We start from the raw sequence: 19,920 nt of genomic DNA on the forward strand, positions 1-19,920 counted from the left end.
CTCCATCCCCACTGTTCTTCGCAGAGACCATCTGTCCCCACTATTCTGGTGTCAAATCCAAGTAACTACTTTTTCTAATTTACTTACTGTGTGCATGTATGGCCTTCCTTTTACTTGAGTCCACTGTAGCTATCTTCAGACACACCAGAAGAGAGCATCAGATCCCATTACAGATGGTTGTGAACCACTATATGGTTGCTGGGATTTGAACTCAGGACTTCTGGTGAGCGGTCAGTGCTCTTAACCGCTGAGCCATCTCTTCAGTCGGACATAAACATTTGAATTCTTGTTCCCTTTAAAATGTTAATTTATGGGCTGGAGAGATGGCTTCTGTTTCCTGTCCTTTGGACACTCAACGTTGTAAGGCCATGGGTGACCAGCCTTTAACACTGAGGGAAGATGCTGGAGCACCAGTGACCCTGCTGGCTTCCTCTCTGTTTAGGCTCCTGGGCTAGACCTCAAAATCCTTTGAGTGGAGCACTGTGGGTGAGGAAGATACTCAGATGGACTTTCTCAGGAGTCTGGCTCATCCTGCTCAGAACTCCTGGATGCTAAAATCAGTTCTCATTCATCTTCAGCCTCTGTAGGATACCAGGGCTGATGCTTTTATCCTACTGTGCTGCAAGACTTACTCCTGGAAACCTGGTTGGAGCCATGAGGGAACAAAGGGAGGACAGACACTAAAAAAATGCACATGGATACAGAAAAGCTGGGGTCAGGTGGGTCATGTGCATCCTGATGCAGGGGCACTGATTCCAGCAACAACCTGACCTCAGCATCTTTATATGCACACAGGGGGAAGAGTTAGCTGAACCACGTAGGAGTTGTTTGTGGATGAGCAGACTGGATTTGAACTTGAAGAGAAAGCTGTAGTGCCTAGTTTTTTTGCATGCACTGACCACCTATTAATAAACCCTCTTACATGCTGCCAGTATTCACACTCAGGCCAGACAAAGGCTTTCCCAGTTTCTGTAGGTCTGATGCAATGGGCCTTAAACCAGCCATGCTGGGGACAGCAATACATACCCACTCAGCTACATCTGCTCTTTATACATTCTCTTAGGGCTTGCTCAGCTGCTCACATCTCCCACTGTTTTGGAACAAGGTAGGGCTTGTGGACATGTCTACTGTTTGTGGTCACAGGGGAGCTGGGCCTTGCTCCAGATTAAAGTTCTTAACAGGAAGTGATAAGCAGGATACAGAAACTTAGAGGGACACAAGAGAACAATGTCCCAGGAGAGGTGATGGTTTGAATGCTTGACCCATAGGGAGTGGCTTCATTAGGAAATATGGCCTTGCTAGAGTAGGTGTGGCCTTGTCGGAAGAAGTCTGTCACTGTGGAGACAGACTAAGGTCTTAAATGCTCTTGGTAGGCCTTTCTGGTTAACTTTGGATCAAGATGTAGAATTCTCAGCTCCTTCTCCAGCACCACATCAGCCTACCTTGGTGGTCTTGGTGTCTTTTCACAGCAATTAGGAACTAAAACATGGGGCTATGGTTTTTTTTTTGTTTGTTTGTTTGTTTGTTTGTCTGTCTGTTTGTTTGTTTTCCCTTGAAGCAGCTACTGTGAAACTCTCAGGCCCACATTTCATCCTGTATAAACTTCTTAGCCCAAGCTGTTTACCTCCAGGGCCCCCTAACCATGTCACTGGTTCAGGCATGCCTGAGCTATTATCCGTTACTACTGAGACATGGATTTGCCCCTGAGGAGCTGGGCCTCTGTTCTTGCTCTTTCTATAATGAGAGAGAGCAGCAAGTATTACCCATGATCCACCTTTGTGTATAATTAGTCTGTGGTTCTAATGATTTCTATTAAGGCAACTCTGAAGTCCTAAAGGGCAGAGATCATGCTCCCAGACAACCTTTCAGCACCTGTGCTAGGCAGGACAAGTTAACTCCTTCTGCACCCTTCCTCCATCTAGGCCCTGTGATCACCAAGGACCATGGCTCTGCCCACAGGTCATGTGCACCTTTTGTTGTTTATTACCTGATTCTAGGCATGCTTGTTCATCCTACCTCTCCTGGTCACTCTGCAGAGTTGGCTCCTTGAGGGAGGCCACATGACCAATGTTCCTGCTGTCGGGTATGACACAATGACACATCAAACCCAACACCAGCTTTGCCCACTCCAGCCTCTGCAAATGCAAGAACACTAAACGACTCTGTTCAAAACAGTTTATTTTATTATTTTTTTTTGTCAGACAAACACATTGATTTCTGGACCACAGTAGAGGATGGAAACCTTTCACAAACTTATTTATTTGAAAATACAAATATAAAATTATACTTTCCACATCTGTGATGTGAGAGACTGCCATCCACATAGTAATTTTTTTTTTTTTTATAACAGGGCTTTAAGAAAGCCACACACAAAGACCTGAAAGATGCTTGAGATATATTTATATATATATATATATAGATACATATGTATGTATATATATAAAAAAAATACTCACTACCAAAGTTCTCATCAGTTTCATACTAAAGTATAAAAGTAAGGGTGAGGTCAGCCACAGTGCTAGGGGAAGTTTTATTTAGATACATTTATGTCCACATGAAACGCTTAGACTTGCATCCTATCACATATGGAATTCCGAGTTTATAACACCATGAATGGCAGATTGGCTAGCCCACGCTACTCAAGAGCACACTCACAGACTCCACACAGGGTGGTAACAGTATATACAGAATACAGCGGTAGAAGCCTTCCATGGAGGCTCTGGAACTGTCTCTCAGTCCCGCTCCCCTCCCCCCATGCCCTGCCTCCCGGAAATAAATCCTGTCTGAGACAATACCTTCTGATTACTAAATAGCCATGTTTGAATTATGGTTGTTTCGCAGAGAGGGGTGAGTTTTATTTATATGTTTTTTGTTTGTTTTTGTATTTTAGTTTACCTTTTTCTTTCTTTCTTTTTTTTTTTTTTTTTTTTTTTTTTTTTTTTTTTTTTGGTGAAAGAAAAAAAGGAAAAAGGAAACAACTTAAACAGTATTAAAGTATTGCTTCAATTCCAGCCTTGCCCATATAGTGTCTGTGCCCAGGACTGGGCTGAGCTGTTTGTTTTCTGCCCTAGCTGAGGTGGGAGGAGCTTGCCAGTGTCTCTTGTTCAGTGTGCTTACCTGCAGCCTGCCCTGCTTCTCTAGTCTCTGTCTGTTCTGGCTGGGTTTTGCCTTCCTTGGAGGTTAGTAAAGCATATTCAAGAAAAAACAAAACAAAGCAAAACAAAACCAGAAAAACAAACAAAAATCCCTCTTCCCTCCCTCCCCTGCCCTCCAATTTTCCTCTGTCCCTGTGAGTCACTTTCAAATGAGAAAGAAAAGTATGAGTTAGTGTTTCTTTTGTAAACAATTTCATATGCAATATAATACAGAAAAGCATGGCTGACCTTCAATTAAACAAATGTAGTAAACTATATTGCTTTATTCTTGAAGATGCTGCTGCGGTGCGTGGATGGCAGAGCGAAGCCGTGTGGTTTCGGTGATGGAGGCTATGTCCCTAGCCCTAGTTTGCACTAAAGATCAAAATAGCTTTTAATTTTGTTTTAAAATTTGGAACCAAAAAATATCCTCCCAAATTCTCAAATTAAAAAAAAAAAAAAAAAAGAAAGAAAAATATCCCCCCTCCAAAAAAAAAAAAAAAAAAAAACAAAAACCAAAAACCAAACTAAACACCTTTCAGGTCATTAGAACCAACAATTACCCAATGATTTTTATACTAGTCTAGCAAGATGTGTGTAACATTCACTGGCCAAAAATTGCTGTGCAGCAGAACATTAAATGGACAGCAATTGAGCCATGCTACCTTAAAGCCCAAGCTACAAATTCAAATTAAGAGAATGGTTATGAAGGATTAAAAAAAAAACAAAACAAAAACCCGCAAAGGCTGGTTGGGGGTTCACTTGAATCAAGCCAATGAGCGATGGGGAACAGAGTGTGAGGCTGTTTGGTTTTCCCAATGGGTGGGAAGAAGGCCACAAACCACACATGCAGAGGCTCCTGGGGTGGAGACCCAGGCTCGGTCATCTCCACCAGCCCCACATCCAGGCTGAAGTAGGAAGGGGACCAGGAGTCAACTGCTGCTCCGTCTCCCCTCTTGGGAGGAGAGGACCTTGGGGTCTCAGGAAGAAGGATCTGGAAGCCAGAGAGTCCCCTGGTGGTTATAAATAATGCCGGGAAAGAGCCATTAGCCAAGAGGGTTTCTCCCCCAGGGCAGGTGAGAGTTGGGCTCCCACATTCGCTATTGAGCTTAACTGAAACAAAGACAAAGATGGACATCAGTGTTCAAAGAATTTACAAAAATTGTTTAAGATGGCCTTCTAGGTGGCAGTGGGGTGGGGGTACTAATGATGAACCTTAACCTAGGTAGCCACTTGAAAACATATCAGATGTTCACAAGATTTGTGCTATGGGCTACTGGGTCTCTTCAAAATGTATATAAACATCTAAAACATATTCACACAGATTATCAATTTCTTCTGAGCATCCTTAAAAAAATATTTTTTCTCTTAGTAAAATCATTTTAATATACCACGCCTCCCTCTTTTAAAAAATAAATTAAAAAAATCCAGTTTTGCATATCTAGTGTTTGCATTTAAGGTAGTATGGCACACCCCTTCACAGATGGGGGGCAGGGACCTACAAAACGCCGTAGTCAGCCGGCATTTGAACATTGTGAGACCTTGGGTTAGTTGAAACCACATCAAATCAGCAAAAATAAAAGTAAATTTGAACTTGGCAAAATAATAATAATTATAATAACAAAGGAAAAAACTGCCCCCAAATTATTAGCATTTTTTCTTTTCATAAATAAGAGAAAGTTCTATCCTTACTGGTCCTAAATCTGAATAACTATGTCTATTTTTTTTTTAAAAAACCTTAATTACGTTATACCTATCAATATGTACTAGAAGAGGAGAAAAAAAGTCACTACACTAGTACCAAGACAGCACACTTACAAGATAGCCATTTTATACATTATTAACAGACAGTGATCAACAAAGAGCGTTCTATGAGGTGACGGGGCTTTAGGGAAGATGGGCAGGGCTGGGGACAGGACATCATCAACATGGACAAAGAGTAATTAATTAATCCCCTTGCTAGACACTGAATTGCTGGGAATCGAGTCTCTCTTTGTTGTCTCTTAAAATAAAAGTTCTATTTTGTTATTTTATGACTTGAGCAAATATTATATTTTAAAAGCATCCAGCATTTTTCTTAGTTTGGTTGTTTGGAAACTTAAAACAAAAAGAAACAAAACAAAAGCCACCCAAAAATCTTACCAAACAACCCAGCATTTTATTTTAAAAACAAGAACATGGTTTTTTTCGTAAAAAATAAAGTAATAAAATAAAGTAAAGTTGCACTTAACTAGAACGGGAGCAGGCTTCTTCCCGTCCTTCCTGAATCAGCTTTTTGGAAACTTTTTGTTTGAAGATGCTTCTGCGCTATCATGTCTGTGAATGTCTACATTAGTCTACTTGTTAGTAAAATTTATAAAAATAGGAGTGCAGCAGTTCATTGTAATAAATGTCGCATTCAGTGTCTCATACTGGCTGTGCCTTAAGTACCAAATTTATAAACGTAACAATTTAAAAAATATTAATAAAATGTCAATATCACATTTTAAAAAAGAAAAAATATATCTCCATACTACAGTATGCTTTAATGCTACCTACTGAGTTGTACTTCCTACGGTTGCTGTTGCCGACCTATCACCAATATTTTTCTTTAAAAAAAAAAGTTAAATTAAAAAACATCCTTCATCCTAAGTGTCTTTCCCCAACTGAGGACCATATATTATAACAGCCAAATGTCAAACTTGTGCAAACAGGAAGCTGTCAGTTTTCCCACCAGTCACAGTGCAGTGATGTTTATATTTTATTTTTAAAATTCTGTTTACATCTAAAATAAATTAAAAAACCACAAAACTCTTTCATAGCCTCTCTGATGATACTTGCAGCACTGAGGTATCAAAAAGGAATATATATATATATATATATATATATATATATATATACACACACATATATATATATGTATATATATAAACTGAAAGGTTGCTTTCCTAATTTGTAAATAGAAAGTGAATGGAGAAAGGGTGTATTCATGCAGACTTATCCACGCCTGGCCCCCCCGGCTCCCTGTCTAGGGGCAAGATGCAGGGGCCAGGGTGAAGAGAGAGGCAGAGTATCCTAGGACCCTTTGGAGGTGCTGAAATGATCGGACAATATAAAATGATCAGATATTTAAAAATTAAGACTGAAAAAGAATGCCCCACCCTGCCCCTCCCCTAAGCCAAAACAGGTGTGCTTTGAAACTTTAAATATGTCAAATATTAAAATTGTAGCTTTTTTTTTCTTTTAAAAAACATCTTGGGAAAAGCAGTTTTTCATATTTTAAATAAAAATCTAGCTAGACCATAACATTTGAAGCTGTGCACAGAGAGGCTGGTGGGCTGGCAGGGTGCTAATGTGGGTCTTAGGTCTATCACACCAACAGGGAAAGAGTGGGGTTCCGGGTTGCCCTGGCAGCAGGATGCTCTTCTGTTGTAGTACCGGCTTCATCAAGGGTCCCTCCCCTCCTTCCTGGGTACCTAACTGCCTGGGAGCAACTCCCTCACAAAAATATTTTTTGATTTTCTCTTTCTTAATAGTTTCTATGTAGTTAATGGAATTATATTTACAGCATTTTTTGTTTGTTTTTTGTTTTTTAGAATTCACAATTTCAAAAAACCTTATAATATGACCTCTTTGAACAGAAAAAAGAAAAAGCACTCATAGAAAAGGAGGACCCTCAAAACATGGCCGTCCTTACCTTATTGCCGAAAATAGATATACTTAGGTTAACAAAGAGACGTCACAAAAATGAACTGCTAGAGAGTCTGTTAAGCAGCCAACTGTATGTCACTTCTACAACACAAAATAGTCTATGCCCACCTCCCGCTCCACATTTCACAACTTCAATTCAGTGTGTGCTAAAGTCCCAGGTGAAAGTCTTACAGTCTCAGAATTGGTACCAAAAATGGAGAGTAACATCACCATCTCAGCATCCTTTAAAAGCAAGAACAGAATTCAGACGAAACAAAAAATTCTCTTTAAAGGAAAAAAGAAAACAAAGGAAAGGAAAAAAAAACTCCTTAATATATAACAAGTACACTATGGTTAGCTTTTAACTAGATATTGAGCTAGGTGACTACCAGACTAAGTCAAAAATCACTACCAAATGTGATTGAGGGAGATTTAAAAGGAGAAGGGAGAAGGAGAAGGAGAGGGGAACCACCAAGGAAAACAAACAGAACCAAACCAAAATCATGGATTATATACACGTTTAAAAGCTGTTGTCTTATATCACAGCAGATAGCAGATGGGTGTGATGAGATGTGTCAACCCTCAATCCAAGTGTGCCACCTCTGGTTGGGATGAGGAGTGAGGCTGGTGGGGATCCAGGTCTGAGGACGTCACCTAAACAAAGGGCCACTCAGAAACTTCGCCCAGTCTTGCCTGGACATCCAGGTATGCTCTGTATTGCAGGGAGATCAGGCGCGTCCCGGAGAGAACAGAGTGGGGGTGGGAGGGAGAAGAGAAATGTCAGGCACACATATGGCTCATGCCAAGGTCTCAACTACAAAACTATAGTTGTCAAAGGACTAAGTTGTGTATAAAAAAAATAGCTGGGCTAATGGCTGATTTCCTAGCTTGGTAAGCCAGGTATCTAGGCCATGTCTGACAGAGATCATGGAGGCAGATGGAGTCACTATGAGTTTCCACTAGTGGGTCAAATCACACATTGATAAAAACAAAACAAAACCCCCTTCTGCTCAAATTTGGGTTTTCAGAGCTATGTTTAAAAGGAAAAAAAATTGCCAACTGGGCAGTGGTGGCGCATGCCCATAATCCAGGCATTTGGGAGGCAGAGGCAGGTGGATTTCTGTGAGTTTGAGACCAGTCTGGTTTACAGAGTGAATTCCAGGTCAACCAGGGCTACCCAGTGAGTGAAACTCTATTTTGAAAACCCCAAAAAAAGAAGGGGTGGGAAGAGACCTATTGTTAACTTTTAATAACTGATAATGTGAATCTGTACTAAGAGATTTTATACTGAGGGATGGATAGAACTCTTTTAAAAACAAAACAACAATAAAAAACCAAACCAACCCCCCCAAACCAAATAACCAGTTCTGGTTCAAGAAAACCAAAACACACCCGGGACTCAGGCTTGTTAAATGGCTTGTCCTGGATGGCCTATGAATCTGGGCTCTTCTGTGCATGGTAACTACATGTCAGAGAATCACTTCTGCTGGAGACAAAGGATATGTCTGCCTAGTCTTCCACAGCTACCGTGCAATCATGTGGCTTGACTGGAAGGAGTGGGTTTTGAACTGCTGCTCTCCTGGCTACTTTATCCTTATGTGGAAACAGAGTCTTAGGGCTGGATGACATAGGTCATAGGTGGCCTTGTGAGGAGGGGGTGCCGTGGGTGAGGAATAGATACTGACAGACACACTGGCTGGACACCAGAGGATCTGCTGTGCCTAGGCAGTCTTTGTTAGACAGCTGTAGCCATCTTTAGCCTTCAGAGTTCTTGGCCCTATCAGCCCTCCTGGCTTTCAGAGGAGCCTCACTGGCCCTGAGCCCCAGGACCCAGCTTTATTAGTAGCGAGTAGCTCTTTTTCAGACTGTTAGTGGTGTTGGCTCGGGCCAGTGATGGAGGGCAATGGAGGTAAGGGATTGGAATGTTCAAACACAGGGTTTACTTGGTTAGGAGAGCCAATAGAGTTAGTCAAGCAGCAACAAGGGAAGGATTGAAAAGATTTGTGGAGCGCAACTCGACTGGGTTTGTCAAATGGTCCCGGTCTACTGAGTCATGGTTGCTTCAGGGCTAGAAGATTCCCCTCTACAAGAGAGAGGTCAAACCCAGAGCTGGCTTTTCCTTCCCCCAGCCCCCAGAGTGAAAAGTATTGGCACTTCCCAAGTAGGACCTATGCCAAGGCCTCAGCCGCCACCTTCCCTTAAAGAGACACACTACTGGCCATCTCATCCTCTGATTTATATGCCAGCACAGGACAGACTTTGGGCTTCCATGAGGATGGCAACCCTCTGCCTGGAACTCTTCTTCCCAAGCATGACAGTCATTTTTGGAGAATATGGTAAGAGGGTTGCTCACTACCTGCCCAACCTCCCTCCCATCTCCCCACCACCTCTGGATTCCCATCAAAGTGATTTAAACATGTTTAATTAACTTGAGCTCAGTTTAAAAGGTTAAGAAACTGGCAGGGATCCAAATTCACGTTAGGCAGGTGATGCTGTTAATTTAATTTGCTTTTCGTGTGGTAATCTTGATAATTACTCTATAGTTAACTGGCAAAAAAAAAAAAATGTTTTCCTTTCACTAAAAGATGGAGTCAGGCTGGTTGGCTGCACAAGCCCCATTGGCTGAGAGCCTCAACAACCCACAGGGGTAGTTCACAGGACTTGGAGAATGGCCCTGTTCCCCATCCCCGAACCCCATGACTGGCACAAGACCAATTTACCTGCCTCCATCCTTCCTGGAATGGACAAAAAAAAAATGAGATCACCTTCCAGTTTCCCACTCAAGAAAGAAAAAGATGAAGGTGGAGAAGATACAGAAATGAAGCCAAGAGAACCAAATCAAAATGAGCAAAATGGAGGAGGCAGGTGAGGGTCGTGATTAAAAGCCGGAGGAAGAAATAAGAGAATAAAGACATTGGTTTTTTTTTTTTTTTTTTTTTTTTTTTTTTGATCCCACTTCCTTGGAAAGGAGGTCCAGAGAGAAAAGAAAGAGATGTGATGTGATGTGCATGTGTGTACACGTATGAGCAGGGCACATATGTGTACGGACACGCGGGCAGGGCGGAGGCGCACGGCAGAGACGGTAATACCTCATAGCGGGATGGCAACGGAAGACCTGCTCAGTGGTATCCATTTGTAAAGGCCGTTGCAATCAAAGGTCCCTAAAATTGCACAATTGTTAAGGTCATCAGTGCGTTATACATGGGAACAGATTGTCATATCCTGGGAAAGGAGATCACCTCTAGGACTAGAGTCAGTGGTTGCCAGCATGAATATGTAATTCTGAGACACCGTGCCATGGGGAGTTGGGGTGACACTGGCCCCAGCCCCCTCCTTCCTGCCCAGTGATCCCCCACCCAAGCTTGTCTGGTTCCCAAGGGAAACCAAGAGCCAGACTCTGAGGGGTGAGTGGGTAGGAAAGTGGGGCTCATGCCTCAAACAAATGACCATGACTGTGGCCGTGAACCCCACAGGGTAAATACAAGGATCTCTGTCCTCAGTCTCAACAGATTAATTTTGGGGAAGAAATGTGGGTGGTGATTAACAGTGATGGCCTGTGATTGTTCCAGCAATAACATCACAGTGGGAAGGTCCCAAGATCCAGGTTTTCAGGAACAGACAGGATGTGTGTTCTAGTTGCTGACAATGGAAATGAGCTGTGTTCTGAGTGCTGATCAACGGGCCCCCAAATTGATGCAGCTCCGGGCTGAATAACGATGTTCTGGATTTGGTATGATAGTTGATCCGAGGGGATTAGACTCATCAAACTACTGATTCAAGTAATACTGGCTTTGGAACAGAACTGAAAGAGAACTCAAGAATCACAGGCCAGAGTTGGCTGACATGCACAAATATGTGTCTGTGTGAGAATGTATTAAATTGTGTGTGTGTGTGTGCATGTGTATGTGTGTGTGTGTGTGTGTGTGTGTGTTTGCAATGCCAGGAAGTGTGAATGAAGTAGCCTTGGTTCCCCATGCTTTTGACATGGCTTTGGTTTCCCCTGCATGGTCCCCAAGATACATTTTGCCTGTTTTCTCCCAGATACAGTCTCTGATGCAGGATGTAACGTGGGATAGCAGACACCTCCCACCTCAACTCAGAACCGAACTGCCTCCAAAAGACTGAGCCTGGCTAGGGCAGAGACTGGCCCAAGTTTTCCAAAAATGGAGGGGACACCAGCAAGTGGGCTCAGGCACATTCATGCTCACACACCAGGAGGGCAAAGAACAATACAATCTGAAAACAGCATGCAAATCTCTTAAGCAAATTTCCATTGCCTGGATTAGTCAGATTATAGAACCACAGAGCATCACAGATATCAAATGCATCTGGCCTTTGGGGAGCTGCAGCTAAAGAATGAAAATAGAAACTTACTTGGAACCTGGGGGCTGTAAGAAACATTAGCAAAGAAAATGGCCTGGGAAGGAGCTCCCCCTACCACCTTCCAGGCACCATTGACGCCAGTAGACTCTGGGGACTCTGCCCGCTGAGGTGAGGGATATGGCATGAGGACTTACCATATGCCAGAACATGACTTAGGCTATCTCTGCTCGTTCTCACCTAGCTTAAAAAAAAGTTTTTAAGGCGTCCTATCTTACTTTGTATAGATTGTTTGAGTGGCTCAAGGTTGCAAAGACCACATGTGATGGGAGAGGTCAACAGAGCTGTTCATATACCTTACGCTCCATGACTGGGCCAGCAGATGGAAGCTTCAGCTGGCCTGCTATTGATGGAGGTCACCCTGTCTCTTCCTCTGCCCTTAACTCTGGTCTTTCCTCCCCATGGGCTGTGTGAAGTTGGTGAGGAAGGAGAAGGGCAGCGAGGCAGGTACTTACGGCTATGCCGTGGCCGAAGCCTGAGCCCGGCTGTGGGCTGGCTGCACTTATGTAATTCCCCACTCCGGAGTCCTGGCTGGCAGGGCCGTAGAGATCGGCGACAGGTCCTGGGCTGTTGGCCCCCGGGAAGCCTCCGGGCCGCGCCGGGTTGGAGCCTGCCGGGGAAGCGGGCGCGCCAAAATTCGGTTGAGCACTGTAGCTATTCAGGACTGGTGTGCAGAGAATAGAGCTGGGTATGAGGCCAGAAGCCAGGCATGCACCAACCATTACAAGCCAAATACTCGAGAAAAAAAAAAAAACAGCTGAGGCCCAACTTCTAACACTCAACCAAGGCCATGCGAAAACATCAGCAGGGACTCAAGAATACTCAGCCCAGGCTATCAACTAAGAAGCTTGGAGCTCCAGAAATAGAAGAAAGAAAGAAAAAAAAAACGATCATTCAACACAGTATGGCAACCAACCGGAGGTGTTTCACTACCCACCAGGTTATCACAATAGAAATAGAGATATATGGAGAGAGAGAAAGAGAGATTTTTTTTTTCACATCTGAATTGACGCTCATGCAGTCTTCTAGGTTTGGGCACGTTGAGACAGCATTCACATCCCATGCAAACTACAAAGGAACTAGTTTTAGACTACACATTGTGTTAATATTGATATTAAAACATGACAGGAAACAAAAGCAATTTTGTGTGGTTGAAAAAAAAATCTTTGGGAACGGGATTTTGAATTCATTTTTTGTGTGTATGCATGTGTGTATATATTTCATTCCGTTTCTCTTGGTTTTTGGATCCATTAAATGGCGAATTTGTGTGTGGATTTTTAAAGACAAAATAAAAAGATCTCCATTCTGTATCTCCCCTTCTCTCCCCACCCCCACTGGCTACTCCCACCCTCCCACCCCTCCATTTATACCCTGCATGGAAACTGGCAATACTGAAGTGGTCAGAGGATGGGATATGTCATGGAAAGTCAGGCATCTTAACGTAACAGTAGTAATGAAGGCGGCAGAGTCCTCTTTTGGGGTGCAGAGCAAGGGATGAAGGGAGAAAGGGGATGGGGTGGGAATGGTAACCTGAAGGTTGGCTAAGGCTGGGGTGCTGCTAATGGACCTACAGGGTACCCACACACTCACCTCCTGAAGGAGAAGGAAAGGGGGGGATTTAAACTTGTTTTCCTTTGGTTAAAAAAACAAAAACAGGTAAGTAATGAATACAGAACACACTAACCGAACGGGCTGAGAGAGTGCAGCTGACCACAATGCATTAGGGTTACATTATCTGGGGCAGAAACTCCAGACTGAGGAAAAGAAAAGCTTAGAATGCACCTTGCCTACTGAGGGAGACCCAGCATCCGCATAGCCAGAGACTATGGCTGGGAGAGGAGTGGCCAAAGGTGCTGCTACCTTAGGTTTCATCTGCCTGTTTCAAAGACACCACACTTTCCTAGTGAGGGCCCCGCCTATCAAACAGGTAAATTCTGCCTCAGCTTCATATCCTGATAAAACTTTATTTGCTATTAAAAAAAATAAATCTATCATAGGCCTTAGGTGGTGGGTGATGCACACCTTTAATCCCAGCACTCGGGAGGCGGAGGCATAGCAAGCTCCAGGCCATCGACACACTGAGATTCTGTCTTAATAAACAAAAACAAAATCAGAGGGGTTGGAGCGATAGCTCAGTGGTCAGGAGTACCGGCTGCTCTTCCAGAGGACCTGGGTTCAATCCCTAGCACCAATATGGCTGTTTACAACTCCAGTTCCAGGAGATCTGACACCCTCACCCCAAAGCATCGAAAATAAAATTAAATATATTAAAAAACAAAACAAAAACGGACCCCCCCAATCCCAAAACTCCAGATAATATATCCATCATAAAAGCAAGCTCTTATTGATTTTGAAACTTTCAGGAGCCTGCCGGACCTTAGCTAGCATGTTTTGAAGAAACTAAGTCTGAGTGGTAGAAACTTGCTTGTCCTCAGCTGTAGAAGGCTCACTTCCCCCTCCTGACTTCTGTGGCATCCTTCCTTGGCCCTGTAACAGCTGCCAAGAACATCTGAAGTGTGCAGTGGAGTCCCTCTTGCCCGGGGACCTGTCGCTGGAGGCCCTCACTTCTCTTGTGGTTTTGAAGATCATGTAAGTGGATTATTTCTTTTCATGCACTTATCACAGGAGTGGAAAGAGATTACTGATTCTCCCTTGAGAAGGGGACACAAGATCCAAAGTGGACCAAACCATGTTGGGCCTGGCTCCTGCCTCACTCAGCAAAGGAAAGAGGGACTGTTGCCTCTGGACGCCCTTGGGCAGGATGTGCCCCTTTGAAGCATTTGGCCAGAAATTAATAAACAAGATGATCAAATCAGTGGGTTAGGAGAAAAGGTGGAAGCGGGGAGGTGCTCAAAGCAAGTGAATTGCTTATTTGGAAATGTACTAGCAGCAGAATTTTTTGAATCAAGAGCATTAAAACTGCACGTGTCCCTTCTTGCTCATGGAGGCACAAACGGTGGGATTATCTTGGTGGACCACACCTTTTTCTTCTGGGCTCAGGAAACACAAAGAGCTAGACAGTAGGCTCTTGGTTTACCCAGGCACCAACCCCTCCCTCTACAGAAGGAACTAGCTTTGACTTTGGGCAAGAGGATGGGGCAGGGTTGGGATAGTGTAGTAGTTGAAGATGGAGAGAGAAGGAGAGAGAAGTTTTTTCTTTCCCCAGCTTCTTTCTCTTCTGATAAGATGCATTTCTAGGAAGACACTAGACTGGCAATGAAGAGAAGGCAGGAGAGCCTCACGCCTGAAGACAGATCCAGCTACAGAGGCAGCAGGCAGATGGAAGAATGCCGTCCAGACAACCCTCAATGGAAGGCTTAGAAGGCAGGAGGGTTGTTACTATTCACTGCTGGCAACTTTCCTGACTCCGTGTGCACCTGGAAGCCTGGCACTGGTAGTCTGGAGGGAATTTTACAAGAAGCTCATTTTAGGCCTACAGCGCCCCCTTCCCCCTGCTCAGTCATACTGCATCAAGTGATAGTAAGAGCACTATGGGAAGAGAGGCACTGTGCTAGAACATAGCTTACTGCCACCCCCAGTTCCACTGGAGTATGTACTTGCTCTGCCAAAGCCCAGCCCAGCTGGAGGCTATGCAGCAAGCATCCCTGTGAAGGGTGGAAAACTTGGCTGCGGAGTCCTCACCAGAGGGCACAGTGGACAGGCAATAAAGCACCTAGTTCTAGGCTCACCCCTCCTCCAGGGACAATGGAGCCTATGCCCATAGGGGTTTGGCTACAGAAGAGAGATGCCCCTTCAAGCTCCGTAGTCAACACTTGTTTCTAAGAACCACACCCCAGATAGTGTAATAAGGTCACCAGGCAAACGACCTATCTCTCTCTGTGTATGTGTTTGTATATTTAGGGACCTGTTCAGGAAGGGATAGGGACAGATGTTTGGTAGCTGTTACTGCCTGCTGGTAGCAGGAAGGTCGCTGGGACAAAGAATTTCCTTCTGTCTGGGAATCAGCTCAATTCCTCCTGCTGTACTGGCTGTCTACCTGATAACAGGGTTTCTTCCTGTGAGTTGTAAGAAGCAAAGAAGCAGGCAAAAGGTCAAGTTCCCGTAAAAGTTGTTTCTGTGAAACGGAGGGCTCCCTTCTCTGGCCACCAAAACTCATTTGGAGGGGTTAGGGATGGTCCCCCAACCCTAAGAAAGGATATAGCATCTCTTTACATGGATAAGGAAGGGCCTCTTGACTACTGTGCGGTTAGTGTCATCTACGGTGGTTCCTCCTTCTGCACTTGATCCCTAGCATTCTCGGCCTTTCCCAGTCCAGGAAGTACCTTTGGGAGGCAGGTACAATGGATAGAGAGGGGACACTGGACTTGGAGTCAGAAGACCTGAGTTTGACCCTGGCCCTACCCTGACACCAGCTTGTGTCCTTATCTGTGACACATGAGTAATGTGCCCCTTAGACTGCTGTGAGAATGTAAAGGAGAAAAGGCTCTGTGACTTATCAGATATATGCAGAGCCCCACACAGGTCCTGTACGCACATTTAGCAAAATCCAATAGAGGAAAATGCAATCCACTTGCCATACAGACCTGGAGGTGATTACAAAAGGGTTCAATCCCTCCATATGGTGAATTTAATCATTATGGACCTAAAAAAAAAAAAAAAAAAAAAAAAAAAAAAACGGACTGGGTGGGGGGAGCAACATGAAAAGTGGGGACACTTGCTATACCTCAGAAGGCTAACAAAGCAAGGGCAATGTATTCAAATGAGAGCTGGAGGTATTTTACATTAGATGAAAAGCTTCCTGCTGCTCAAGACTGAACCAATGAAGCCTTCCTATCTCATCTTAGAGATGGAAACAGAAACTGGACCAGCAACCTGCACTGGGAATGCAGACTCTTACCTGGGGATGCTCAGCCAGAGCCTTCCAGGCATCCCTCCCCAGTTTGTAAAGTGGGCTGGTGTGTGTGTGTGTGTGTGTGTGTGTGTGTGTGTGCTCCTCTCCCCCGCCATGTATCTGTATGTGGCTCTGTTTACCTGTGGTAAGGAAGGGCTGGGCCAAGACTGGAATTACTCTCTGGGGGGTAAAGAAACGATGTAAATCACAGTATCCTTACTGTGGGTCCAGGAAAAGACATGGAAGTCCGGGTATTTCTATATTGTCTAACACTGGGTAGAGTTTGAAGGGAGCAACAGAGAAGGAAACCCACTCACAGCAACAGTACCCAGGAGATGTTGCAATAAGTCATTCAATAGCCGAACACGTAGCCTCTGTCTCCTTGTCCAGCCCTTGAGGGTCTGGGACCAAAATACCAAAAGGTGCCCCTCCTTGAATCACAGTTTGGTGCTATAGACACCTCTCTTACTAGCCAGGTATCTCCCTGGGGTCAGATGGTGCCTATGAAGCCACAGGGGACTTCATCTCTGCTGATGACTGGGACACCTCCTACTGTGTCACAAAACAAAGAACCTGTGGCAAAAAGCAGAAATGCAGTCAGTGTTGGGAGTCAGTAAGTGGGAGGAGCCCTGGCCAAGCCCTTACTGAGATGTTCACCCCTGTCAAAAGAGCCTGGGTATAGTGGGGGTCCCCAGAGAACTAACTCAGCCCTCAAAGTCCACCTCACTCTACATGTTCCTGTGGGAAGCTGGGACACCTTATGGCTGATTGGCATTTGCAACCCAATCGCATCTAACAGCATCTTGGAACCAGGGGATCTAGCAGCTGGGTGTGGGTGGTGGATGGTGGGTGAGGAGGGTGCTCAGGGCATACTCCCCTGAGGACCTGTACAAAAGGCTTTCCACTTGAGTGGTCCGTCTTTAATGATTGCAAAGGCACAGGAGTTTAATCCATTTTTGATGTAAGCAGTAATAGCTCTGTGTCCTTGAAGTTCAAAGCGGGCAAATACATGTCACTAATTAACCAAGCGCAGAGCCATTCAGTTCCCTCTCATGTTCCTAATTAGGTCTTTAATAACAAACAAACTCCAACCTTAGCAAGAGACTCCCATTTGTCAGCCAGTCTAGGAGTATAACTGCTTCCCTGTTTACAGTTGTTCTAAACTTTTTACCCCTCATTTCAGCCTGGCCTCAAGGAGAGAGACATACCACAGGAGACAAGAACCTCCTAGGGCTATTCTTGATGGTGGTCTTGTTGGCTCTGGTAGGAAGAAGAGTCCTGAGCCCACAGGAACACTAAACCTAGGCTGGTGACTTCCCCTGCTTCCTTTTGGAGGGTGCTAGGTACCTGTCATGGTCAGGGATGGTATAAAGTTGTAAAACTATCCAAGACTTGAGACTATGGTTACACATTGACTTGCCCCAGGCTCTGATTTGATGGATTTGAAATATTGCCTAGCCATGAGGGGTGTTAAAAAAACAAAACAAAACAAAAAAAAAAAAAGCCCAGGTGATTCCAGCATGCAGCATAGTTGCAACAAATCTTAAGGCTGGCTAGCTTGATTAATCTTAAGCAGAGATTAGCAGGTCTTCTGTTAATGAATTTGTGTGTCATGTATGTGTGTGCGTGTGGAGGCCATTGTCAAATGTCTTTATTGCTCTTTACCTTAGTTGAGACAGAGTCTCTTAATGAACTCAGAGCTCATCAATTTGGCTAAACAGGCTGACCAATCAGCTCCAGGGATCCACCTATCTCTACCTCGTGAGTGCTGGGATTATAGATGCAGCTGTACCTTGCTGTTATGTGAGCACTGGGGATCAGAACTCAGGTCCACCTGTTTGCAACAGTACGCCCTTTACCAACTGAGCCATCTCCCCAGCCCCCTTAGCCCCAGGTCTTCGGCTATTAATGAATACTGTTCGCAAAGACAGAACCACAGAAACCTAAAGCTTCCCACCAAGCACACTTAAGGCTAGAAATCTGATATCCTGAAAACGTGACTCTAACTGTAAACAGAGGCCTGCCACACTGCCATGCATCCTGCACTCGATGGCTGATTGTTCTCAAGTGCACACCCCACACCTCCATGGAATTTCCTGTCACTGGGTTGCTCTTGGCTTTCTCTGCACGCTACCCTTAAGCCACTGTCATTTCCACTGCTTATGTCTCTGAGGACAAAGGATCAGGAGCTTTGGACAAAGCAGCAATACAGAGTTGCCGGGCTGATGGGACCTACTGGGGACTGTAAGTCTGAACTGAAATCCTCATTTAGTGGAGGCAGATGTGGGCCAGGAATCAGAGGCCAGGATGCCCCACCCGTCCTCCTGTGGGTTTATCTTCTGAGCTATTTCTCACTCACAAGGCATTTCCTCCTCCAGAAGGTGGGTGCACCTCTTGGAGGTTTCAATTTCCTTTTAGTTATTTGAACCTTGAAGGTCAAGACCTAGGGAATGGAAGTTATAAACTCGGTGAGACCCCTGGCATGTCATGGTGAGTTTGCTCTTCAAGACAGGCAAACAGAAAAAGAGGCTGGCAGAAGTAGACCCTGAAACCTCAGGGGCTACACCTTAGTGGAAGGTTTAAAGGGTATTTTTCTGCATTAAATAGACAAAATGAGGCCAAAGACAGCACAGAGAAACAAGGAGTTTCTTCCAAGTCATGTGGTTTTCTGCTGTGTTTCTGTCTGTTCTCTAGTGGGGGAGGGGTCGGTTAGTTTTGTGACTAACTCTCCAGGGTACCCACAGTTCTGTGTGTACCTGTAAGGCTGAACGCTCCAAGGCCTGAGAAGCCTACCCTTTTCTAAGACATAGTCAGAAATAACTTCCAGAAAGAAAGATGGCTGGGAAACAGGGCTGGCCTGCTTTCCTCACACATCAGTCTCTACCACAGGCACCCAGGCGCAAGCGGGGCATTCACTATTTGCCATGGACCTGGATAGACCACTTTATTAATATTAATAAGTAGCCAGGAACAAAGGGCCCATTTATTTTTAGCCTTCTTTAATTGTGTAGTAATTACTCATCTACAAAACAAATGAGCCCCTGTTTGCAGTTGCTATGGTACCTGGTGCCCAAGCCTCCCTGAAAGAAGATTGGGCAAGGATTCAGCTGCGCCTGTGGCCACACCCCCTTCTCCACCATTGGTCCAAAGCACAGCCGCAGCAACTGGACGGCCAATGGTCTCCTTGGTCTAGGGCTGGGCAGTGTTTTCCAACCACTTTCCAGATGCGGTTTGTGAAAGGCATAAAAAGGAATGCTGACTCCTCCCTGCAGAGAAGTCTGCCTACACAGAGATTCCCACCCTTATCCATCACCTCGGACAGTGACTAACTTCCTTCAGCTGTATTTTACCTAAAGGTTCTCTTTAACTTGGCTCCCTCTTTTTGGACCGCACCTTTTCTGGGTCTCCTTTGTCTGACACTGGTCCAAATGGATGCAGAGACCAAATCAAAATGTCAGCCAAAGATCAGCCAGGCAGAACCATGCTGTTGAGTCCCAACAACAGAAGCAGGTGCAGAAATGCAGAGAGAGCCTCCTGAGATCACTTGTAAATGATTTTGGGTTATCGCCTCCCCTAAAGATAGGAAGAATTGAGTGGGAACAGCTGCATCTTTCTGTTGAGTATTTAAAAGTTGCAGTCTGGCTCAGCCATCGCTAGACAGGTACAGAGCTGGCTAAGCGCACGGGCTGATGGGACAGGCTCAAATCCTGTCACTGCTACCCCAGATAAGCTATTATCTCTTCCCTGAGCCACCGTTTGTAATCTCTAAATGGGAAGGAAACTGATAGCACCCATTTATGGCTTCGAAATTAAGTGGGGGTATAGTGCTTGAGCTTGGTGCACACAGCACTTGACTCAGAATGCAAGCAACTACTGATGAATTGT

The 19,920-nt window shown here is 44.7% G+C and overlaps 1 protein-coding gene across 6 annotated transcripts in view; it reads right to left on the minus strand.

Moving 5' to 3' along the window:
• Positions 1 to 2,896: 2,896 nt before the first annotated feature.
• The window catches only part of MSI2 (musashi RNA binding protein 2), a 351,755-nt gene continuing 334,731 nt past the window's right edge, over positions 2,897 to 19,920 (minus strand). Inside the window, exons 12-14 of one of the 6 annotated variants that reach the window (XM_080923211.1) lie at positions 11,639 to 11,793; positions 9,893 to 9,964; positions 2,897 to 7,515 (exon numbers count right to left, since the gene is read on the minus strand). In XM_080923211.1, coding sequence (XP_080779337.1) covers positions 9,923 to 9,964; positions 11,639 to 11,793 — 197 coding nt within the window. In that variant the 3' untranslated portion in view covers positions 2,897 to 7,515; positions 9,893 to 9,922. Of the gene's footprint in view, positions 7,516 to 9,892; positions 9,965 to 11,638; positions 11,848 to 19,920 lie in introns of all 6 variants that reach the window. The other 5 variants (XM_080923209.1, XR_013975169.1, XM_080923210.1 and 2 more) reach the window with 5 other exon arrangements.

The sequence above is a fragment of the Micromys minutus genome (genome assembly GCF_963924665.1).
Source record: "Micromys minutus genome assembly, chromosome: 10".
NCBI classification, from domain to species: Eukaryota; Metazoa; Chordata; class Mammalia; order Rodentia; family Muridae; genus Micromys; species Micromys minutus.